This window comes from Rissa tridactyla, chromosome 15 (assembly GCF_028500815.1).
Source record: "Rissa tridactyla isolate bRisTri1 chromosome 15, bRisTri1.patW.cur.20221130, whole genome shotgun sequence".
NCBI lineage: Eukaryota > Metazoa > Chordata > Aves > Charadriiformes > Laridae > Rissa > Rissa tridactyla.
This window is the reverse complement of record NC_071480.1, coordinates 3,443,208-3,468,473: the sequence shown is the minus strand read 5'-3', so window position 1 is coordinate 3,468,473 and position 25,266 is coordinate 3,443,208. Positions and strand designations below refer to the sequence as shown.

Genomic DNA, 25,266 nt, shown 5'->3' with positions numbered 1-25,266 from the left:
TCATAGGATCATAGAATGGTCTGGGTTGGAAGGGACCTTTAAGATCATCAAGTCCAACCATCAACCTAACACTGCCAAAACCATCACTAAACCATGTCCCTCAGCATCCCGTCTAGCCATCTTTTAAGTACCGCCAGGGCTGGTGACTCAAACACTTCCCTGGCAGCCTGTTCCAATGCTTGATAACCCATCAAAGGAGACTTCAGGGCCTTGGGACGGTTGGTAAGGGAATCTGGGAGGCAGGTTGTTTTTTCCTCTCCTCCCAGTTGCGGGCAATGACACTGGAAGGAACAGGTGGGACCAGCCTATTAATACGTGGCTCCGTGGCCGGTGTGACCAACACCATTTTGGGTTTTATGGTAATGGGATGGCATACACGGCACCAGGCTTGCTGGTGTCAGATGGAGTTCACCTCTCATAGAATCCAAGACTCACAGAATGCGTTGGGTTGGAAGGGACCTCTCAAGGGCATCTAGTCCAACCCCCCTGCAGTCAGCAGGGACATCTTCAACTGGATCAGGTTGCTCAGAGCCTCATCCAGCCTGGCCTTGAATGTCTCCAGGGATGGGGCCTCCCCCACCTCTCTGGGCAACCTGGGCCAGTGTCTCCCCACCCACCTCCAAGGGGGAAGAGGGTCTTTGCTCAGGAGGTAGCGGGGCTCATTGACAGAGCTTTAAACAAGGCTTGAAGGGAGAGGAGGACAATATTGGGCTGTCCCTGTGGGATGAGATGCCAAGGTTGGAGGGACAGGGTGCCAGCGAGGGCCTGTTCCTCTGAGATGCGCTGGTGACGCTGCCTCACACTTGAAGTCTTGGAGAGATGAGCCGGGGGCTCCTGAGGTCACAGGAGGCAAGAGGGAAACACCAGTGCAATACCCCAAAGGAATCAAGGGGTGTTCCTGGAAGAAGGTGGTATTTGAAAAGTCATGGCATCAGGTGAAGTCCCCGGGGACTGGAAAAAGGGAAACATTGCACCCATTTTTAAAAAGGGTGGAAAGGAGGGTACGGACCTGTCGGCATCACCTCTGTGGCTGGGAAGGTCATGGGGCAGATCCTCCTAAAAGCCACGCTAAGGCCCATGGAGGACAAGGAGGTGATTTGAGACATGGCTTCACCCTGTGCTTTTTCCACATCAGTCTCCAAAGGAGGAGGATGCGACACTTTTTCTCCAAAAATCGCAGACCGAATGGGTAGGAATGAATCCCCGTGGGTGGATTTACTCTTAGTTGCATCCAGGATATTTTCAGTTACTTTCTGGCACACCGTGAAAGAGCAGTGGAAAGAGAAAAACCAAAGGGAAAAAAAAAATACTCCTGGTAGACCATGTGACATGCAAAGCGATAATTTAATTTCTACCCAGGCTTCTATCAGGAAGTGGAAGTTTAATCATGTACTATTTAAAGCATATTGGCAAAACTGATAACTCCGGCAACGGATGCCATGGGGTGGGCTGAGCCCAGCCTAGATGGGACCCAGCAGCTGCGCGGTGCTGGGAAAGGTCTTGCGCATCGCCATGCACTTCTCCTCGTCGATGAACAGGGAGTTGGATTTGACGGCCAGGTCGTGCTGCAGGACGGCCTTGGCGCGAACCAGCATTTGCAAGGTGTCCTGGCTGTCTCTCAGCTGCTGCTGAAGAGTCTGCACCATCCCATGGATGTCACGGACCTCGTTGACAAGGCTGGAAAACAGCAAGGAGCCCTCATTAGAAGTCCCATCACGTGGGTGGTTTCTAGCATGGCATTGCTGATGGGCCCCTGGGGCATGGGTTTTCCCCCTTCAGCGCGCTCAGACTCACTCGGACCCCCCCTGTTTGTGGCAGATCCATGGGGAAGCTGAGGGCAGAGCTCCTCGGGGTCTCGGCGAGGAGGAACGGTGAACGTCTGCTCAAAGGCTTCGGCAACGCGTAGCCGCGTCTGCCAGAGCAGGTGGTGCCACCAAGCAGAGGGACGAGCAGCTGTGGTTTCCCGTTCCTGTTTGGTTTTGTGGCTTTCTTGGCTCCCCCTCCTGGATTTCCCCGTGCAAGGGTCCTCCCCACACCCACGGGTGCACGCGCAGCGAAAGAGGACAGCTGGGAGAGGCTAAAAGCGAAGGTGAAACAAGTGGATGATGGAACAAAGGATGGCGTGAGAGATGCTAAACAGGCTCTGGGGCTGGGTTTAAATTGCTTTGAAAAGGCTTCCCAGGGAGCCTCACCCAGCGGGCTGCCAGGAGGAGGTGTGAAGTTCAGGGTGCCTGATCCTCCACAGCCCCTCGGGGTGCAATGCCAAAGAGCTCCCTCTGTCCTTGACAGGATTTCCAGTGTCCCCAGGGGAGGTGAGCACAGCCCTCACTGCTTCTCTGAGTGGTGCACAGAATCCCAGACTGCTGGGGGTTGGAAGGGACCTCTGGAGATCACCCAGTCCAACCCCCTGCCAGAGCAGGGTCACCCAGAGCAGGTGGCACAGGAACGCCTCCAGGCGGGTTTGGGATGTCTCCAGAGACGGAGACTCCACCACCTCTCGGGGCAGCCTGTGCCAGGGCTCTGCCACCCTTACAGCAAAGAAGTTCCTCCTCGTGTTTAGGTGGAACTCCCTATGGTCAAGTTTGTGCCCATTACCCCTTGTCCTGTCCCCGGGCACCACTGAGAAGAGCCTGGCCCCATCCTCCTGACACCCCCCCTTTCAGTATTGATAAGCGTTGAGAAGGTGCCCCCTCAGGCGTCTTTTTTCCAGCCTGAAGAGACCCAAATCCCTCAGCCTTTCTTCACAAGAGAGGTGTTCCAGTCCCCTCATCCTCTTGGTAGCCCTTTGGTGTCCCCTCTCCAGCAGTTCCCTGTCCTTCTGGAACCGGGGAGCCCAGCACTGGACACAGCACCTTGCACAGCAGCTGCACCCTTGCGGTTACCCAAAAGGAAGGACCTAAGAGCTCTCAGCATGAGCCTGTTGGAGAGTAAAGGGCTTGTCCTTCAAACCTGAGCCCATCCAGCCGCCGGGAAGCAGGCAGGAGAGAAGACGGGGTTGACGCAAGTAGGAAAAATCCAGCCCCTCATGGGGTGGCATCAGGCCGCCCCCGGCCATGGGGTACAGCCTCCGTTGTGGGCGCAGAGCTCTCCCAGCACCCAAAGGCTGGGATACCCGCTCATTGCTTTTGATTATGTCGGTGCACTTCTGGAAGGACTCTTTAGGAAAAAAAAGCAACCCCCCATGATTAATTTTGTCATCCAGCGATGCTCCCCAGTGCTACCACCCGTGAGCCCTCGAGGTCCCCGCCGGCCCCGCGCTCCTGCCTTACCGCAGCTGGGCAGTGTCCCGGCACAGCTCCATGTTTGGCCTCCGAGTGCGCTGGTCCAGCCGGGTCTGAGCCACCTTTAATGGAGGCCCCTGGTCCCTAATGGCCTTTTGGATGGCTTCTATATTCCTCTCGGTCTGGAATATTTCCTGCACTGTCTGGCGTAAGAAAGAAACACATGCATAAATTTAACAAATATATTCTCCAGCGGCAACGGGATTTCCCTTTTCTGCCATCCATCTGCAGAAAAAAACCAAGTTCAATTAGCAGACCCCGGGCTCAGACTGCTCTCACTCTGCCATAGATGGAGGCACAGATCCAGCAGCCGTTTCTCTGCGGGGAAAAGCCTCTCTTTGCTCTTGCTGTCACATCAGAGGAGGTTTTGGAGCAGTGATGGATCTACTGAATTACCCGCTCCCCAAAATTACTGCTTGCAGGAACTGATCGTCCATCACTAGCAACTAACAGAGGGCAGGTTTTTGGTGGATGCTCGCTGAAGGATGTGGCACCAGCCCGCGATGCTGCAAGCCCAGTTTCTGCTCGGTTAATCTGTGCCGAGCACTTTTCAGGCAGCTTTCCATGAGAGCCAGTGGTGCGAGCCTGCTGCCCATGGCTGATCTCCACTTCATCTGCTTGGCGGAGCAAACACACCGATACCTGTGCAGCAACCACAGAGTGCTGAGACCGAAAACACGTCCTTGGAGGAGCAGCAAAGCTGCAAACCCCACAGCAGACACCCCAGCAGAGTCCCAGTAAAGACCTTCTGCAGGGCAGCCAGCGCCTCTGAAGTAACTAGTGCTGATGCAAGTAGCGCTGGCATTTTCTGCTGGAAATCCCTGTGCTAGCAGGCTGTCAGCTGGGATGAGCAAAGGGCAGTATCCCTTGGGATGAAATTACACTGCCAACTCATCCTGCTCCAAGAAGAAAGTCCCCAAGAAAGCTGGGCAGGGGCTGTTTGCAAGGGCATGTAGCGAGAGGACGAGGGGCAATGGTTTAAACTAGAGCAGGGCGGGTTTAGATGAGACATTAGGCAGAAGTTCTTTGCACTGAGGGTGGTGAGACACTGGCCCAGGTTGCCCAGAGAGGTGGGGGAGGCCCCATCCCTGGAGACATTCAAGGCCAGGCTGGATGAGGCTCTGAGCAACCTGATCTAGTTGAAGATGTCCCTGCTGACTGCAGGGGGTTGGACTAGGTGGCCTTGAGAGGTCCCTTCACACCCAACACATCCTATGGCTCTATGATTCTAAATGATGCTATAACCAGGTTCTTGTGGTGACCGTTCCTCTGCTGGGGCCAGGTCTGCGTGGAGGGTCGCGCTTTGGAGGTGTCACCGGGAAGAGACAGTGTCACACCAAAAGGGAGGGGTTCAGGCTACCTTGGCCAGGTGGGTCTGAATCTTTCTCTTGGCATCGGCCGTCTCGGCGATGCCGTTGGTGAAAGCGATGTTCACGGCGTTGAACTGCCGCCACATCTGGCTGTCCGTCACCGCCAGCAGGTTCTCGATGTCGTCCCGCAGCTTGGCGGAGGCCGCCCGCTCGCTCTGGGAGTGGAGGATGTTGTTGTTGGTGAACTTGGCCCAGGACTGCGGCACCGAGATCCTGGCGGGGAAAAGGAGAGGCCCCCGGTAAGCTGGATGTGGGCAGGCATGGACCCTGCCAGGGAGCAGCGTGGATTCACTATAGCTTAAATCTACACTTTTAATTGGACTGTATGTCATAGTTTAACCCCAGCCAGCAGCCAGGACCACGCGTGCGCTGGTGCAGTTCTCCCCCTTCCCCCCAGAAGGGAGAAGAGGGAGAAAAGGAGGGGAAAGGGAAAGGGAAAAACTCATGGGTGGAGATAAGGACAGTTTAATAGAACAGTAACAGAAACGAACAATAATAATAATAATAATAATAATAATAATAATAATAATGAGAGAAGTCACTCTCACCACCCAGTGAACTGGCACCTTCCCGAGCCCCGACCGCATATTCCCACCCCTCACCAACCCCCATTTATATCCTGAGCATGGCATCTATGGTATGGAATATTCCATTGGCCTTTCCCTTGTTCTGCCTATGCTCCTCCTCACTTCTATGGGAAGGTGAAAAGAGTCCTTGAAAAGTATAAACATCGCCTGGCATCATCTAAGACACATCTTTGAAAATATGCATAAACTTTAGGAGCTGTTTCAGCAGAGGTGCTCAGCTGAATTACTTGGCAGGCTGATCTCTCAACCCCTGGTAGAATGTTTAATGAGGTGGGACTGGCTTTCACCCTCTGGATGTTTGGCATCCAACTGTCAGCAGAGGGTTGTGCTCCCTTTCCGGGGAGCGGAGAGAAATGACCGCTCTGAGGGAGGTGTCTCCAGGCCGGATGGATCTGGGTTGGGGACAAGCAGCTCCCTGCCAGGGAGAGGCACCGCGTATCCCGGGGACAGCTTGCTGCTGGGGACCGACAGCGTGCACTCACGTGGCATCGACCTGCTCCACCCCTCGGTAGTAACTGATGCCCTGGGAGGTGTTCATCAGGTGGTGGCACCTGTCGTCGATCCGGTGGGCCACCTGCTTGTTGGCCAGATCTTTCTCCAGATTCTGCTGGGCCACCCGGTTGGACCTTCAACATGCAAACAGCAGCCATCGGTGGGGACGTACGGGTGGAATGGCTTCCTCCCCGTTCCACTCCCCACAGCATCTCCCGGCCCCCCCGCGCAGCTCTGTCCTCCCACGAGCATCACCGCCCGCATGCCATGGAGCCTCCATGGGCTTTACGCCTGCGGGGTGTGGGGAGAGACAGGCTTCTTCTGGGGGTTCACATCTGCTGGGGTTCTGCTGGGGCTCTGCTGTGACCACAAATGCACATCAGCCCTACGACATGAGAGAAGGAGCTCCTCCTTACGTGATCTGGGCTTTGACCTTGTCCAGGAACTGCTGCATCTTCTCCCGGCACGACCTGATGACATCGACCTCCTGGGCAAATGCAAAAGAGGACCCCATCAGCGTCCATCCTCACTCGTCCTGGTCACACTCCTCCCCTTGGAGCTCTCCAACCCTGCACACAGCAAGAACTTGCCTGCTTGTCTTCCTGCCCAAAGCAAACAGGCAGGAAAACTCGCAGCTGAGCCTGCGCCCAGCGCCCTGGAGGGGACAAAAGGGTGCTGTGGCTGCAGCCACGGCCTTTGCGTTCCCTTTCAGGGTGGGTCAATAAGGATTTTTTCACCTTGACCTCAGTGTCAAGCGGTGGTTAGTCCCACTGCACGGACAGGGACACATCCTGGTGTGGACAGGCAGAGTGGTTCCCTGGACCACTACACACCTCCATCCCCAGAGCAGCACCTGCCCTTTTTGCTCCCAAAATGTTTTCCTCCCCAGGAGGAATCCCATCCGTACGGGACAAGAGGAGATGGACTTGACTTCGGTGTAAATGCCCAGGCTGAATTTCTGAGACACATTCAGCTCCACCGGAGGAAGTGTGTTGCTCTCAGCTCACTTGACTTCAGCACAAACCCATTGCCTTTGTGAAGCTCCGGCTGCTGGAGGCAGGTGATCAGTGCTCCAAATCCCATAACTTTGAAATCCGGTAAAAATAGCTTCAACGCATGATCTGAGTTGCCCAACTTACTGTTAAGAGCTGTTCCTCCACGTTGTCATGGACCAGGTCGATGCCCATCCTCTTCTCCCGGTGAAGTAAGCACTCCTGAGCGACCTGTTGGGGACACGCCATCACCGCTGGCTGCAGGGGCAGGGCTCTCTATGGGGATCGTCCCCATCTCCAATAATGTAAGAAAAGGAATTCTAGGTGGGCACGGAGATGACAAGAGGGGGAAAAAAGTGCCCCAGGACAGCTGGTTTTGTCGAAAACAAGCAGCCGAGCTGCAACATCAGCATTAAACCATCATGAGGGAGCAGACGTGTCCCTGGTGCAGCCACAGCTGAAACGGGGGACCTGTGTCAGCCTTGACGCCCACCTCGCCAGAGCCTCGTGGTAAGACACGGGCTTTTGTCTCCCAAACTGTGATTCTGGATGTACCGCTAAGCAAACGCTGCTCTGACGTGCTCAGCCTGTGCTGATAGGGGATCCAGCAGATGGCAAGGGGGGTTTGGTTACTACTAACTTAACTAACGGCCTCTTAATAAAAGCTTTCTAGACGTTCTGGAGCTGCAGTGAAACTTAATGAGACGTTTGAAGGGCTGCAGATGTTTCAGCAGTAGGCTACAGCTTGCAGCGCGCTGGGACGGGTGCTTACCCGGAGAGGGGCCTCCGCCTCGACCAAGGCTCTCTCCAGCCTGGTCTTCACCTCTGTGAGTGCGTTGGTCTCCCCGATCACCTCATCTAGCTCGTGGCAGAGCTCCGATTTCCAAAACGCGATGTCATTGGCGTGCACTCCCAGGTTTTTGGTGCTTTCTGCTTGCGTTTTCTTGGTCTGCTGGTATTTGTGGTCAATGATGCGGGAGGTATCGGCTCTCAGGCGCTCCGCGTTCTTCTGGGAGGTCTCCGACTCCCTGTAATTGGTCACGTTGGACTTGTACCAGTCTTCAGGGGTGTAGCGGGTGAAGACGGTGGTTCTGGTGGAAACAGAAGGAAGCTTCTCGCCGGCGGTTATCCCCTGGGAACTCTTGGAAAAGGCAGCCAAAGTTGGTTTGCTGGCAGCCGTTTTGTAGTAGGTGCTGGGCATCCAGGGGAGGCTGTAGCTCTGAGGCAAGGGGCGGTAAGGAAATCGGTTCTTATAGCTTGACGCCATGGTGTGGATGGCAGGGAGAAACCTGGTGGGTATGGCTCTGGGATGGGCGAACTTTGCTGGTAAGGGAGAGCCGACAGACTCCATGCTCCACCGCTGCTATTCGTGTGTCCCGTCCGTGTCCTGCACAGAGGAGGAGAGAGAGGACAACCTCAGCAACCTCCTGCACTTGCCTTACTTCTTACAGCAACACCCGCAACTTCAAACACAAACAGCGACGCACAGAGCGCCCTCACAGCGCCTGAACAGGCCTAAACCCCTTGAAAACAAATCCCTTCTGACAGCATCCCAAACATTTGTATATAAAAGCGTTTGACTTTGTTGTTAGTGTCTAGCATCAGGTCTTGGAATGCGGAGAAAGACAAATCACGGCCGTAAGGAGAATGACAGATACCGTGCCTTCCTTTTCCTTAAATCTGTCAATCCAGTCAAACCGGAGTTGCTCCTTCTCTGCTGTTCCTTTGTTTCTTTTGGCTGGTGTATCTGCTGATCTTCTGATACTCCAGAGGTCATTTTCTCTGTAAAAGTTCCATTCCCAGCCCGAGAGCTGCGTCCCTTTTGGACACACATCTGCTACCGGCCCAGCGCCATTTGTGGGTGGGTGAGGGACTCCATCCTCACCCCCTCTATCTTCCCTTGCCTTAAATGCTGGAGTGAGGAGCCTGCAGGTGAGCTGAGCTTTGCAGGACTATATCCAAATTTGATCCCCCCACACACCTAGTTCAGCCTCAAAAGAGGGGCCGCCTCTTGCCTTGCAAAGGAGGAAAGGTGTCGATGGCTCACCTGCTGTAAGGTCAGTGTGCGTGGGAAGGAGATGGCCCACAGTCTTTTCAGAGCGCTTGGGAAACACCAGCCTTGCAGTAGCCCTAGGAGGAATGGCCACACATGAAGATTTTGCTACCAAGAATTGCATATTGTCCTCTCCAGCTTGAGGCTGTCAATCGATGGTTATCAGCCATATAACGCAGGGGGCCACCAAACACACCTCATCTGAGGACAAACACTCCGGAGGGGTACGTGGTGCTCGGTACGAAGCTCTTGTGAGGTTACAAGTGTCACCCACGGGCAGGAATAAGTCCCTGAATACGGCTGTTGTAGCCAGCCTGACGTGTCCTTCCCCTAACACCGTCCCGTCCCCACTGCTCCCAGCCTGGCTCGGAGCCCCAGGGGAAGACGAGGACACGGGTGTGCTACAGCAAGATCCCTGATGGGAGTGGCTGTGGGACAGGCAGCGGGAAACTCACACCCTCAAATTTAGCAAAAAAAAAAGCTTTTGCAAACACGACCCTCCGAGGCAGTTTGGCAGAACCGAGGACGAAATGTCTGCGCTCAGGTCCAACAAAAACCACCGTGTGTGCCGCTTCCCACAAACCGCTCCCTTCAGCCCTTTTCTCCCGGCTAGGGATAAATGACGGCGCTTTCCCTAGCTCCGTGCCGCTTTATACCTGAGAAACAGCCTTGGGAGGGTGGGAGGCAGCTTCCCTGGCTCCCACCCCCACAAATAAACTCTGCCCTTTCAGACACTGACAGACACACGTTTAGGAAAGGGAGGGAAAACCCCTTGGGAACGGCCCAGGGCTACTTTTCCCTGCATTTCCAGCTGAAATAAATGCCCCTGCATCCCCCTTGGGATAAGCCATCCCAGGGCGACACTTTGTGCCACCCCTGAACACGGACACAACGACAGGAGCCCCCGACCACCTCATCTGGGTACATTTAGAGGACAGAAGAGATATGGAGGGGGATTAGGAGAATGACCTGTTTTTTTCCCTCCCAGTTCAGGGACATACTCACCCTGCAGAGGCTTGGGGGTGTGCGGGGGGGGCTGCTACTCAGTGCTGTGCTGTCAGGTTGGGTGGCAGCACTGCCAGACACTGCAGCATCCCCAGTGCCCTCTGTGTCACAGAACCAGGGCAGCGTTGCCGCTGGCGCAGGGTGCTCAGTAACCGGGTTCTACGCGGGCAACTCCCTGCAGCCGCTCTGGCAACCTGATGCAGCTGTTGGGCAACGCATTGCTGTGGATGGGCAAGCCGGGGCCAGCCCTGGGCAAGAAAATACCCTCACATGGCATCCTAGATCCTGCCCTGGACAACCTACTGCCCTCCATGGGCAGGTTTTGCAGCCCCTGGGCAACCAGGTGCAGCTTTTGGGCAACTGTTGAGCGGCTTAGTCATATGATTTGGTTTTAGGGAAGTGGAATAATTACTAAATTGGCCAAGAATACAAAAACACAGCATTGTTCACACATGAAGGAAAGTCCTAAAATCCAGAGGCTTCTGAGGTAGAATACAGCCGCAGCTGGCACGCGAAGAATGCAACATCTGTGATTCCCTGTACTAGGTTGTTTGCGAAACTACATGAGGGGTGGAATGGAACTGTGTGGAGTTTTGCAGGACGCAAAAAAGGATTAGACACAGTTAAATTGGGCCTGTTAGAAACTTCTCTACCTTTGCCTCCCTCTAAAACTACCAACATCCGACAGTACCCACTGCCTGCAGCGGCACTTGCAGGAGCAGACGGGGTGGCATCAGATTTAGAAAAAAGAAACATCATTAAGAGCACTCACTCGCCTTATAATTCACCGGTGTGGCCAGTAAAGAAACCAACCGGGCAATGGCGTTTCACAGTAAATTACCGAAAGTTAAACGCCAACACTGCACCCCTGACCGCTGCGGTTCCGAATATCGCGGAAATTGTGACAATGATAAAAGGAGCTGCCCATCCTTGGATGGCTGCCTTAGATGTAAAAGACAGGTTTTTTATGATTCCCCTCCTTGAGCAGGACAAAGCGCGGTTTGCATTCCCGTGGAAAGGAGCCCAATATATTTTAACCGACTTCCACAAGGATACAAGCATTCCCCCACCATTGCTCCTAATGCTTTAGCTAAAGTGCCATCAGCGATTCCTGTTTCACAGGGATGCACGGTATACCAATATATTGATGACATCCTAATAGGGGGAGAGAGCCAAGAAAGTGTACAAGACATGATGCAAAACATCCAAAAAACATTATCGGATTTAGGATTGGAAATTCCAGACGCAAAGTGTCAGGGACGTGCAGAGGAAGTTAAATTCCTGGGGGTCTGGTGGATTAAGGGAGCTGCTTCTGTCCCTCAGGATACCCTGAAAAAAATAGAGCATGGACAGAATCCTTCCAGCACGAAGGAGTTACAGCAAGTTCTGGGAACTTTAAGTTATTGCCGTAAACACATCCCTGGCTTTTCCATCATTGCTCGCCCCCTTTATTGTTTGCTGAAAAAGGGTAGATCCTGGGAGTGGACTGAACAACATACTAATGCACTGGAATTGCTAATAAAGGAGCTAAGGTTATTCCAACAACTTGGCGCCATCCCTCCAACTGACCCTGTCCATGTGGAATGGGGGTTCAGTGAACATGGTTCTCATTGTAACTTGTGGCAGAAGGGACCAGCAGGACCGGAGAGACCATTAGAATTTAGCTCTCACTCCTTCAATGATACTGAGAGCAGATATTCAGACCTTGAGAAGGGTTTACTGTCCCTGGTGCGAGCATTGCAACGAGCAGAGCAGATAAGGAGAGAACAAAGCGTGGTTGTTCGGGGCCCTTTTCGTCTCCTAGATGTGGTCCGTCAAGGGACAGCACCACCAGCCGGCATTGCCCAGAAACCCACAGTTCGAAAGTGGTATGCTTATTTCGAAGGCATTAATGAAATCACGCCAATCTCTGAAGGCAGTGTTAAAGTATCCAAGCTCCAGAAGGATACAGATGGTGCCCTATTGTTCCAATCCCCACCAAACAGACCATCTCCAATCCAAGAAGCACCTCCTCTGAAAGAAGGCAGTGATCTTACAGGAGTGTGGTTTACTGATGCGTCGTCTCACCGTGAGAACGATAAGTGGAAATACAAAGCCGTAGCACTGGAAGTAGCAACGGGGGAAAGAGCAATTGAAACAGGAGATGGTAGCGCACAAGTAGGGGAACTCAGAGCTGTCCTACTAGCTGCACGACATGGGGCTACTCACATTTGCACTGACTCATATGCTGTTTTTAAAGGAGCCACTGAATGGATCAGACACTGGACAGCCAACGATTGGCAGGTGAACAGAGTCCCAATTTGGGAGACAGATAGTTGGAAGCAACTGTTAGAAAGAGGAGGGCAGAGAGCATTGCACATTGGTTGGGTAAAAGGTCATGATCGTTCGAACTCGATCACTGCTCAGTTCAACCAACAGGTAGATAGCCTCACGCGGCTGCAGCAAATTGACATTGTAGATGATGGTGGGAAAGGGAACGCTTAGTCGAATGGTTACGTGTTAAGCGTGGCCACGCAGGCCGTGCTGATGTGTATCAGGAAGGACTAGCCCGGGGGTGGCCTGTATCAGCTGAACTGTGCGAACAAGTAGTAACTGCCTGTTCACAATGTCGCCTACGGCTCAATAAAGATCATCCGAGTAAGGCGCCTCCCTTACCCATTCGGGACAAGAAACCCTTGTGGCATTCCTGGCAAATTGATTGTATTGGGCCCTTGAGATCATCAGGTGAGAAAAGAGACATCCTAGTAGGAGTGGAGATTATCTCTGGCCTCACTATGGCCACCAGCTTCAAATCAGCTACCGGGGACAACACAGTGAAAGGCCTACAAGGGTGGTACAGCACCCTTCCCCTTCCTGAGGCAATCCAAAGTGATAACGGTTCACACTTTACCGCTACGGTGGTACAAGATTGTGCCAAAGAAGAAGGCATTCGATGGGTATTTCATACTCCCTATTATACTCAGGCTGATGGCATTGTTGAACGCACCAATGGATTGGTTATGCGTTTTGCAAAAACTCATGAACCTGGTTGGCATTTGCGATGGGATGATGCCACCTATCAATTCAATAACGGAGTGGAGATGGCTGTCCTAGAATGAAAGCTTTCTGTGTATCTGCCAATATCATCACTCCAAAAGTTCCCAATGAACCAGGAAAATACCTAGGACAATTTCACCCTGGGCAACCTGTGTTAGTGAAAATGCCTCAAATTGGCACAGTACCAATGGTGCTAGCTACTCCCCAAAATCCCCATGCATGGGAAGCCAAAGACTGTTCAGGGAAGATACACCGGATCAGCACCCGGTGGATCTCGCCCCCTTTTTGACCCCGTCGCTCAAAGAAGACCGAGCAGATTCCCTTTTCTTTTGTGTCTTACAGGAACCTTAGATGAACTGTACGTGGACAGACAAACTGTTGCCACCTCACAACGACTGAAGAGAGATGTGACTGGTATCTTAGGAACAGGACTGGGAGTCTTAAATAGTATAGATACTTGCAAAGAAACTAGTCACAACTACTAGTGATCTAGCCAAATTAAAACATCCTCTACAGTCCTCTCGATCAGCATTGGGAAATCACCAATGGCTTTTATTGAATATATTGCCTCAGTGGGAAGAAACAGGTGAAAAGGACCATCAGCTGATCACAAATGCACTTGGTACAACCCAAAACAATGTTTCTTTGGCTCTTAGTTGTACCCAAGCCCAACTGTGGATGCAATCTATGACAGCCACAATCATAAGGGAAGGTGAACAAGGCACCTTGCCCACTGAAGTCCAAAAAGTAATATGGGATAACGCAATTGAGTTTGAGAAAAAATTTCAATCCTGGTGGTATCTGGTTAATTTCCCCTACGATCCCACTGAGAGCAAGGCCACAGCTTTTGTCTTAACGATACACACTGCCTCGGTGTACACCATATACCCAGTCATCGCCCTGGGGTTGAATCACCATGGAGCCATACTCCATCCGGTAGAGCACAGAGGGTGGGCACAACAAAATGAGAATAAATGGCAAACTGTTGATGTTGCAGCATGCATTTCATGAGATCAACAAGGATTCATTTGTGAGAGTAATACTCTCAAGGCACAAGACATTTGTCTTGACACCAACCAGAATGTTTGTCACTTTGAGATACATCCCGATGAAACCCCAGAAACTGTGCTTGTATATATTGGGAAAGGGTGTGTTTGCATGAGGTCTCCCTGTACTCTTGTATTCATAGATGACACAGCAGTAGATAGAAGTAATCACTCAAATCTTTGTGTTTGTAACTTTACTAATGTCATTGGATGTGACTTCAATTCTTCAGCTCCTGTTACGTCTTTTCAATTGCTACAATCTAATTACACGTTGATTCGAGATTTGCTGCCCACCCCTATCGGAATGAATCTCTCACTAGTGAAGAAGTTGCTGCAACACGATGAATTGAAGTGATTGTTGAAAGAGGCCCAAGAAAATGGACAAAGAATTCTGATTACTGTCCATCGTGATGTTGAAGAAATACACCATGTACTGGAAAGGGTCAAGAGAGATGGGGGACAGGAATGGTGGGACAGCCTTTTTGGATGGTCACCAACAGCTACAGGACTTTTGAACAAGATGCTCCATCCTGTTGTCGTTTTACTAGTACTCACTGTATTGTGCTTTGCTTTGACAGTTGTTTTGTATGTTCGACTTCGGATTGTGATGAAAAGCTTAACTCGCTTAATCACCCCACAAGGTGTATTTGCACTTGATATCCCTCGCCACAAGAGGACATGTGATATTCCCCATCAGTATTGAGTATCGTGGAGCTTGAGTGACGGTAGTCACGGGGTGGATTATGTGGAAGAATTACTAAATTGGCCAAGAGTGCAAAAATACAGCATTGTTCACACATGAAGGAAAGTCCTAAAATCCAGAGGCTTCTGAGGTAGAATACAGCTGCAGCTGGCACGCGAAGAATGCAACATCTGTGATTCCCTGTACTAGGTTGTTTGCAAAACTACACGAGGGGTGGAACGGAACGCACTTGTTCCGTGGCCTTCCCTTGTGACGAATAGCAGATATGGGGATGAGATGGTACTACGGAACAGATAAGCGGCCTACACGCTACCCGAGCCAACATTTCGTCAAATGTTGATGAAATGCTGTCCTTTGTGCGAACTTTGCTCACTACAATGTACCAAAACACACCTCCATCCCGGAGACTACCCGCCCCCCGAGGTGCGAACACTCCTCCTTGAGTACTTTAATCATACTAAAAGTATGTATGACTAAAGTCACTCAAACTCCACTTTGAAGACAAAAAAATAGTCTAAAAATAGCCCAAGAGAGAGGGGATGCCAGGGAAGACACCATCGCGAAGAATTCCATTGCTGATTTACGGGATCAGTCGATGGGCTGAGCCTTTCTTCCCCCGCATAGGGACGCCTTTGGGTAAGACTTCGATGACACCGAGTACTTTCTCGGGGACTTTAGAAATTTCTCTAGAGGATCTCTACCCTACATTTATAGCCAGGCTGTATCGCTTATAATTTTGTCGCGCGTTTTGTATACTTAACAATATCTTTATTTGCACGTGCTTTGCAGAGAGTGTATTTATCACCGGCAATCGTAAAGAACCTGTATATCTGTTGTTTAAATAAACCGCGCTGTTTAAGTAGCCAGTCATTTCGCTTTCTCACTGAATGCGACCAAAGACTCGAGAGAGGCCGTGCTAGATCAAGAACACGACTAGACTGAAGGTGCAGCCCACTATTAGTGTATCCAAATCGTAATAGTTTAATACATATTAAAGGCGATTGGACTGATAGTGCTGGATTGGGCATCACTCAGAATTGAAACCCAGCCGCACCTGGCCTCCCACTTGGGTGAGGAGTGTTAGAACGCAAGGGGGTTTCTCTTCTGCCAAAACCGCTTGGCCCCTTTTCACGCAACAAGGTAGTCCTGCAAGGAGCAGGGAGATGGACTCGATGATCCTCATGGGTCTCCTCGACTTGAGACGTTCTATGATCCTATGAACTCACGGCCCCCAGTGGGCAACCGAGTGCCACCCCTGGGCAAGTCAGTGCAGACTGCGTGCATCCTAGTGCCTTTGCTGGGCTACTTGATCCCTTGCCTGGACAACCCCCAGCACCGTCAATGGGCAACCCAAAGAGCCCTTGGGCATCCAAGTGCCCCCCCTGGGCAACCAAGTGCCACCCCTGGGCAAACTGGTGCCCTCATTGGACAAGGCGGTGGCAGCGGTGGTGCTGCTGGGCCAGCCCGTGGGCGAGCAGAGGGCTCGCTGGGGCAGGCAGGTAGACCATGGTGGGGGTGCTGGTGAGGAGATGCACGGTGTCCCCAGCAGCCCCACCACGGCACAGCCTCTCGCAGCACCAGGGCACCGTGCACCAGTGACACTGGGAACTTCTCCTGGGAGAGGGTCCTTCCCCACTTATTTCAGGCTTTAGCCTGAGAAAAGGCATTGGAAGAGGAGGAGCCCAGCCCAGCCGGGGGTGGTTAGCACAGCTGCTCCAGCTAACCCAAGGGGTTTTCTCTCCAGCTTCTGAAAATATCCATCAAGTCTGCTGCCATGACCTCTGTGTCCCGCTTTATCCAGAGGAAACATTCTCATTGGCTTCATTTTACCGCTTTAGATGAACTGTGAGCTGTGTGAATGGCTCGTGCCAGGCTGACACCTCTGTCTTCTCATTGCTGTTTTCCGTCGCCTCTCCTTTTCCCAGCTCTTGCAGCTGCGGACTGAATCACAGAATCATAGCATTGCCCAGGTTGGAAGGGACCTTTCAGATCGTCGAGGCCAACCATCGACCCAACACTGACAAAAACCATCACTAAACCCTATCTCTAAGCACCACGTCTGCCCATCTTGACATGTGACAAGATGTTTCCTCTTGTCCCATGGCCTGTTCCTTGGGAGAAGAGACCGACCCCCCCCGGCTACCCCCTCCTTTCAGGGAGCTGCAGAGAGCGAGGTCTCCCCTCAGCCTCCTCTTCTCCAGGCTGAACACCCCCAGCTCCCTCAGCCGCTCCTCACCAGACTTGTGCTCCAGACCCCTCACCAGCTCCGTCGCCCTTCTCTGGACACGCTCCAGCCCCTCAGATTGTACCAACATGTTTTACAGCTTCTCGTGAGCGCAGTGACACCCTGCCCCAGCGCTCCTGCTTTCTGTGCGCACACACACACGGAGCCGGCCTCCACGGGAAAGCCGTGCCTCTGCTGCCAGAGATCTGACAGAAAAGATGGCTCAAACTCTTTTGCGTATACAAAGGTTTTCTTAGGCAACAGGAAGAGGTATGGCCCTTGGATTACTACCCATTCCTGTTCTCCCGTGTGGGTGGCAATGAAGCCACAACACGTAATCCAAGGGGTCTCGATGATAGGATCATAGAATGGTCTGGGTTGGAAGGGACCTTTAAGATCATCAAGTCCAACCATCAACCTAACACTGCCAAAACCATCACTAAACCATGTCCCTCAGCATCCCATCTAGCCATCTTTTAAGTACCTCCAGGGCTGGTGACTCAAACACTTCCCTGGCAGCCTGTTCCAATGCTTGATAACCCATCAAAGGAGACTTCAGGGCCCTGGGACGGTTGGTAAGGGAATCTGGGAGGCAGGTTATTTTTTCCTCTCCTCCTAGTTGCGGGCAATGACACTGGAAGGAACAGGTGGGACCAGCCTATTAATACGTGGCTCCGTCGCCGGTGTGACCAACACCATTTTGGGTTTTATGGTAATGGGATGGCAAACACGGCACCAGGCTTGCTGGTGTCAGATGGGGTTCACCTCTCATAGAATCCAAGACTCACAGAATGCGTTGGGTTGGAAGGGACCTCTCAAGGCCATCTAGTCCAACCCCCCTGCAGTCAGCAGGGACATCTTCAACTAGATCACGTTGCTGACAGCCTCAGGCAGCCTGGCCTTGAATGTCTCCAGGGATGGGGCCTCCCCCACCTCTCTGGGCAACCTGGGCCAGTGTCTCCCCACCCACCTCCAAGGGGGAAGAGGGTCTTTGCTCAGGAGGTAGCGGGGCTCATTGACAGAGCTTTAAACAAGGCTTGAAGGGAGAGGGGGACAATATCGGGCTGTCCCTGTGGGATGAGATGCCAAGGTTGGAGGGACAGGGTGCCAGCGAGGGCCTGTTCCTCTGAGATGCGCTGGTGACGCTGCCTCACACTTGAAGTCTTGGAGAGATGAGCCGGGGGCTCCTGAGGTCACAGGAGGCAAGAGGAAACACCAGTGCAATACCCCAAAGGAATCAAGGGGTGTTCCTGGAAGAAGGTGGTATTTGAAAAGTCATGGCATCAGGTGAAGTCCCCGGGCACTGGAAAAAGGGAAACAATGCACCCATTTTTAAAAAGGGTGGAAAGGAGGGTACTGACCTGTCGGCGTCACCTCTGTGCCTGGGAAGGTCATGGGGCAGATCCTCCTAAAAGCCACGCTAAGGCCCATGGAGGACAAGGAGGTGATTTGAGACATGGCTTCACCCTGTGCTTTTTCCACATCAGTCTCCAACGGAGGAGGACACGACACTTTTTCTCCTAAAATCACAAACCGAATGGGTAGGAATGAATCCCCATGGGTGGATTTGCTCTTAGTTGCATCCAGGATATTTTCAGTTACTTTCTGGCACGCCGTGAAAGAGCAGTGGAAAGAGAAAAACCAAAGGGAAAAAAAAAATACTCCAGGTAGACCATGTGACATGCAAAGCGATAATTTAATTTCTACCCAGGCTTCTATCAGGAAGTGGAAGTTTAATCATGTACTATTTATAACATATAGAGAAAACTGATAACTCCGGCAATGGATGCCGTGGGGTGGGCTGAGCCCAGACTAGATGGGACCCAGCAGCCGCGCGGTGCTGGGAAAGGTCTTGCGCATCGCCATGCACTTCTCCTGGTCGATGAACAGGGAGTTGGCTTTGACGGCCAGGTCGTGCTGCAGGACGGCCTTGGTGCGAACCAGCATTTGCAAGGTGTCCTGGCTGTCTCTCAGCTGCTGCTGAAGAGTCTGCACCGTCTCATGGATGTCGCGGACCTCGTTGACAAGGCTGGAAAACAGCAAGGAGCCCTCATTAGAAGTCCCGTCACGTGGGTGGTTTCTAGCATGGCATTGCTGATGGGCCCCTGGGGCATGGGTTTTCCCCCTTCAGCGTGCTCAGACTCACTCGGACCCCCCCTGTTTGTGGCAGATCCATGGGGAAGCTGAGGGCAGAGCTCCTCGGGGTCTCGGCGGGGAGGCACGGTGAAGCTCGAAGGCTTCGGCAACGCGCAGCCGCGTCTGCCAGAGCAGGTGGTGCCACCAAGCAGAGGGACGAGCAGCTGTCGTTTCCTGTTCCTGTTTGGTTTTGTGGCTTTCTTGGCTCCCCCTCCTGGATTTCCCCGTGCAAGGGTCCTCCCCACACCCACGGGTGCACACGCAGCGAAAGAGGACAGCTGGGAGAGGCTAAAAGCGAAGGTGAAACAAGTGGAGGATGGAACAAAGGATGGCGTGAGAGATGCTAAACAGGCTCTGGGGCTGGGTTTAAATTGCTTTGAAAAGGCTTCCCAGGGAGCCTCACCCAGCGGGCTGCCAGGAGGAGGTGTGAAGTTCAGGGTGCCTCACAGAGGGCAGCCTGATCCTCCACAGCCCCTCGGGGTGCAATGCCAAAGAGCTCCCTCTGTCCTTGACAGGATTTCCAGTGTCCCCAGGGGAGGTGAGGACAGCCCTCACTGCTTCTCCGAGTGGTGCACAGAATCCCAGGCTGGCGGGGGTTGGCAGGGACCTCTGGAGATCACCCAGTCCAACCCCCTGCCAGAGCAGGGTCACCCAGAGCAGGTGGCACAGGAACGCCTCCAGGCGGGTTTGGGATGTCTCCAGAGACGGAGACTCCACCACCTCTCGGGGCAGCCTGTGCCAGGGCTCTGCCACCCTCACAGCAAAGAAGTTCCTCCTCCTGTTGAGGTGGAATGCCCTATGGTCAAGTTTGTGCCCGTTACCCCTTGTCCTGTCCCCGGGCACCACTGAGAAGAGCCTGGCCCCATCCTCCTGACACCCCCCCTTTCAGTATTGATAAGCGTTGAGAAGGTCCCCCCTCAGGCGTCTTTTTTCCAGCCTGAAGAGACCCAAATCCCTCAGCCTTTCTTCACAAGAGAGGTGTTCCAGTCCCCTCATCCTCTTGGTAGCCCTTTGGTGTCCCCTCTCCAGCAGTTCCCTGTCCTTCTGGAACCGGGGAGCCCAGCACTGGACACAGCACCTTGCACAGCAGCTGCACCCTTGCGGTTACCCAAAAGGAAGGACCTAAGAGCTCTCAGCATGAGCCTGTTGGAGAGTAAAGGGCTTGTCCTTCAAACCTGAGCCCATCCAGCCGCCGGGAAGCAGGCAGGAGAGAAGACGGGGTTGACGCAAGTAGGAAAAATCCAGCCCCTCATGGGGTGGCATCAGGCCGCCCCCGGCCATGGGGTACAGCCTCCGTTGTGGGCGCAGAGCTCTCCCAGCACCCAAAGGCTGGGATACCCGCTCATTGCTTTTGATTATGTCGGTGCACTTCTGGAAGGACTCTTTACGAAAAAAAACCAACCCCCCATGATTAATTTTGTCATCCAGCGATGCTCCCCAGTGCTACCACCCGTGAGCCCTCGAGGTCCCCGCCGGCCCCGCGCTCCTGCCTTACCGCAGCTGGGCAGTGTCCCGGCACAGCTCCATGTTTGGCCTCCGAGTGCGCTCGTCCAGCCGGGTCTGAGCCACCTTTAATGGAGGCCCCTGGTCCCTAATGGCCTTTTGGATGGCTTCTATATTCCTCTCCGTCTGGAATATTTCCTGCACTGTCTGGCGTAAGAAAGAAACACATGCATAAATTTAACAAATATATTCTCCAGCGGCAACGGGATTTCCCTTTTCTGCCATCCATCTGCAGAAAAAAACCAAGTTCAATTAGCAGGCCCCGGGCTCAGACTGCTCTCACTCTGCCATAGATGGAGGCACAGATCCAGCAGCCGTTTCTCTGCGGGGAAAAGCCTCTCTTTGCTCTTGCTGTCACATCAGAGGAGGTTTTGGAGCAGTGATGGATCTACTGAATTACCCGCTCCCCAAAATTACTGCTTGCAGGAACTGATCGTCCATCACTAGCAACTAACAGAGGGCAGGTTTTTGGTGGATGCTCGCTGAAGGATGTGGCACCAGCCCGCGATGCTGCAAGCCCAGTTTCTGCTCGGTTAATCTGTGCCGAGCACTTTTCAGGCAGCTTTCCATGAGAGCCAGTGGTGCGAGCCTGCTGCCCATGGCTGATCTCCACTTCATCTGCTTGGTGGAGCAAACACACCGATACCTGTGCAGCAACCACAGAGTGCTGAGACCGAAAACACGTCCTTGGAGGAGCAGCAAAGCTGCAAACCCCACAGCAGACACCCCAGCAGAGTCCCAGTAAAGACCTTCTGCAGGGCAGCCAGCGCCTCTGAAGTAACTAGCGCTGATGCAAGTAGCGCTGGCATTTTCTGCTGGAAATCCCTGTGCTAGCAGGCTGTCAGCTGGGATGAGCAATGGGCAGTATCCCTTGGGATGAAATTACACTGCCAACTCATCCTGCTCCAAGAAGAAAGTCCCCAAGAAAGCTGGGGAGGGGCTGTTTGCAAGGGCATGTAGCGAGAGGACGAGGGGCAATGGTTTCAACTAGAGCAGGGCGGGTTTAGATGAGACATTAGGCAGAAGTTCTTTGCACTGAGGGTGGTGAGACACTGGCCCAGGTTGCCCAGAGAGGTGGGGGAGGCCCCATCCCTGGAGACATTCAAGGCCAGGCTGGATGAGGCTCTGAGCAACCTGATCCAGTTGAAGATGTCCCTGCTGACTGCAGGGGGTTGGACTAGGTGGCCTTGAGAGGTCCCTTCACACCCAACACATCCTATGGCTCTATGATTCTAAATGATGCTATAACCAGGTTCTTGTGGTGACCGTTCCTCTGCTGGGGCCAGGTCTGCGTGGAGGGTCGCGCTTTGGAGGTGTCACCGGGAAGAGACAGTGTCACACCAAAAGGGAGGGGTTCAGGCTACCTTGGCCAGGTGGGTCTGAATCTTTCTCTTGGCATCGGCCGTCTCGGCGATGCGGTTGGTGAAGGCGACGTTCACGGCGTTGAACTGCCGCCACATCTGGCTGTCCGTCACTGCCAGCAGGTTCTCGATGTTGTCCCGCAGCTTGGCGGAGGCCGCCCACTCGCTCTGGGAGCGGAGGATGTTGTCGTTGGTGAACTTGGCCCAGGACTGCGGCACCGAGATCCTGGCGGGGAAAAGGAGAGGCCCCCGGTAAGCTGGATGTGGGCAGGCATGGACCCTGCCAGGGAGCAGCGTGGATTCACTATAGCTTAAATCTACACTTTTAATTGGACTGTATGTCATAGTTTAACCCCAGCCAGCAGCCAGGACCACGCGTGCGCTGGTGCAGTTCTCCCCCTCCCCCCCAGAAGGGAGAAGAGGGAGAAAAGGAGGGGAAAGGGAAAGGGAAAAACTCATGGGTGGAAATAAGGACAGTTTAATAGAACAGTAACAGAAACGAACAATAATAATAATAATAATAATAATAATAATAATAATAACAATAATAATAACAATAATAATAATGACACAAGTCACTCTCACCACCCAGTGAACTGGCACCTTCCCGAGCCCCGACCGCATATTCCCACCCCGCACCAACCCCCATTTATATCCTGAGCATGGCATCTATGGTACGGAATATTCCGTTGGCATTTCCCTTGTTCTGCCTATGCTCCTCCTCACTTCTATGGGAAGCTGAAAAGAGTCCTTGAAAAGTATAAACATCGCCTGGCAACAACTAAGACACATCTTTGAAAATATGCATAAACTTAGTGAGCTGTTTCAGCAGAGGTGCTCAGCTGAATTACTTGGCAGGCTGATCTCTCAACCCCTGGTAGAATGTTTAATGAGGTGGGACTGGCTTTCACCCTCTGGATGTTTGGCATCCAACTGTCAGCAGAGGGTTGTGCTCCCTTTCCGGGGAGCGGAGAGAAATGACCGCTCTGAGGGAGGTGTCTCCAGGCCGGATGGATCTGGGTTGGGGACAAGCAGCTCCCTGCCAGGGAGAGGCACCGCGTATCCCGGGGACAGCTTGCTGCTGGGGACCGACAGCGTGCACTCACGTGGCATCGACCTGCTCCACCCCTCGGTAGTAACTGATGCCCTGGGAGGTGTTCATCAGGTGGTGGCACCTGTCGTCGATCCGGTGGGCCACCTGCTTGTTGGCCAGATCCTTCTCCAGATTCTGCTGGGCCACCCGGTTGGACCTTCAACATGCAAACAGCAGCCATCGGTGGGGACGTACGGGTGGAATGGCTTCCTTCCCGTTCCACTCCCCACAGGAGCTCCCGGCCCCCCCGCGCAGCTCTGTCCTCCCACGAGCATCACCACCCGCATGCCATGGAGCCTCCATGGGCTTTACGCCTGCGGGGTGTGGGGAGAGACCGGCTTCTTCTGGGGGTTCACATCTGCTGGGGTTCTGCTGGGGCTCTGCTGTGACCACAAATGCACATCAGCCCTACGACATGAGAGAAGGAGCTCCTCCTTACGTGATCTGGGCTTTGACCTTGTCCAGGAACTGCTGCATCTTCTCCTGGCACGACCTGATGACATCAACTTCCTGGGCAAAGGCAAAAGAGGACCCCATCAGTGTCCACACTCACTCGTCCTGGTCACACTCCTCCCCTTGGACCTCTCCAACCCTGCACACAGCAAGAACTTGCCTGCTTGTCTTCCTGCCCAAAGCAAACAGGCAGGAAAACTCGCAGCTGAGCCTGCGCCCAGCGCCCTGGAGGGGACAGAAGGGTGCTGTGGCTGCAGCCACGACCTTTGCGTTCCATTTCAGGGTGGGTCAATAAGGATTTTTTCACCTTGACCTCAGTGTCAAGCGGTGGTTAGTCCCACTGCACGGACAGGGACACATCCTGGTGTGGACAGGCAGAGTGGTTCCCTGGACCACTACACACCTCCGTCCCCAGATCAGCACCTGCCCTTTTTGCTCCCAAAATGTTTTCCTCCCCAGGAGGAATCCCATCCGTACGGGACAAGAGGAGATGGACTTGACTTCGGTGTAAATGCCCAGGCTGAATTTCTGAGACACATTCAGCTCCACCGGAGGAAGTGTGTTGCTCTCAGCTCACTTGACTTCAGCACAAACCCATTGCCTTTGTGAAGCTCCGGCTGCTGGAGGCAGGTGATCAGTGCTCCAAATCCCATAACTTTGAAATCCGGTAAAAATAGCTTCAACGCATGATCTGAGTTACCCAACTTACTGTTAAGAGCTGTTCCTCCACGTTGTCATGGACCAGGTCGATGCCCATCCTCTTCTCCCGGTGAAGTAAGCACTCCTGAGCGACCTGTTGGGGACACGCCATCACCGCTGGCTGCAGGGGCAGGGCTCTCTATGGGGATCGTCCCCATCTCCAATAATGTAAGAAAAGAAATTCTAGGTGGGCACGGAGATGACAAGAGGGGGAAAAAGTGGCCCGGGGCAGCTGGTTTTGCTGACAAGGAGCAGCCGAGCTGCAACATCAGCATTAAACCATCATGAGGGAGCAGACGTGTCCCTGGTGCAGCCACAGCTGAAACGGGGGACCTGTGTCAGCCTTGATGCCCACCTCGCCAGAGCCTCGTGGTAAGACACGGGCTTTTGTCTCCCAAACTGGGATTCTGGATGTACCGCTAAGCAAACGCTGCTCTGACGTGCTCAGCCTGTGCTGATAGGGGATCCAGCAGATGGCAAGGGGGGTTTGGTTACTACTAACTTAACTAATGGCCTCAATAAAAGCTTTCTAGACGTTCTGGAGCTGCAGTGAAACTTAATGAGACGTTTGAAGGGGTGCAGATGTTTCAGTAGTAGGCTACAGCTTGCAGCGCGCCGGGACAGGTGCTTACCCGGAGAGGGGCCTCCGCCTCGGCCAAGGCTCTCTCCAGCCTGGTCTTCACCTCTGTGAGCGCGTTGGTCTCCCCGATCACCTCATCTAGCTCGTGGCAGAGCTCCGATTTCCAAAACGCGATGTCATTGGCGCGCACTCCCAGGTTTTTGGTGCTTTCTACTTGCGTTTTCTTGGTCTGCTGGTATTTGTGGTCAATGATGCGGGAGGTATCGGCTCTCAGGCGCTCCGCGTTCTTCTGGGAGGTCTCCGACTCCCTGTAATTGGTCACGTTGGACTTGTACCAGTCTTCAGGGGTGTACTGGGTGAAGACGGTGGTTCTGGTGGAAACAGAAGGAAGCTTCTCGCCGGCGGTTATCCCCTGGGAACTCTTGGAAAAGGCAGCCAAAGTTGGTTTGCTGGCAGCCGTTTTGTAGTAGGTGCTGGGCATCCAGGGGAGGCTGTAGCTCTGAGGCAAGGGGCGGTAAGGAAATCGGTTCTTATAGCTTGACGCCATGGTGTGGATGGCAGGGAGAAACCTGGTGGGTATGGCTCTGGGATGGGCGAACTTTGCTGGTAAGGGAGAGCCGACAGACTCCATGCTCCACCGCTGCTATTCGTG

At 53.3% G+C, this 25,266-nt stretch overlaps 1 protein-coding gene across 1 annotated transcript; it reads right to left on the bottom strand.

Annotated features, from left to right (window-relative positions):
* Positions 1 to 1,656: 1,656 nt before the first annotated feature.
* Positions 1,657 to 25,245, bottom strand: LOC128918084 (tektin-3-like). The gene is made up of 9 exons (XM_054221959.1): positions 24,667 to 25,245; positions 24,045 to 24,128; positions 23,322 to 23,392; positions 22,896 to 23,039; positions 21,793 to 22,015; positions 20,421 to 20,575; positions 18,617 to 18,818; positions 4,681 to 4,848; positions 1,657 to 1,677 (listed from the first exon to the last, which is right to left on the bottom strand). The coding sequence occupies exons 1-9, from the start codon at positions 25,243 to 25,245 to the stop codon at positions 1,657 to 1,659; spliced, it is 1,647 nt and encodes a 548-aa protein (XP_054077934.1).
* Between the last annotated feature and the right edge of the window lie 21 nt (positions 25,246 to 25,266).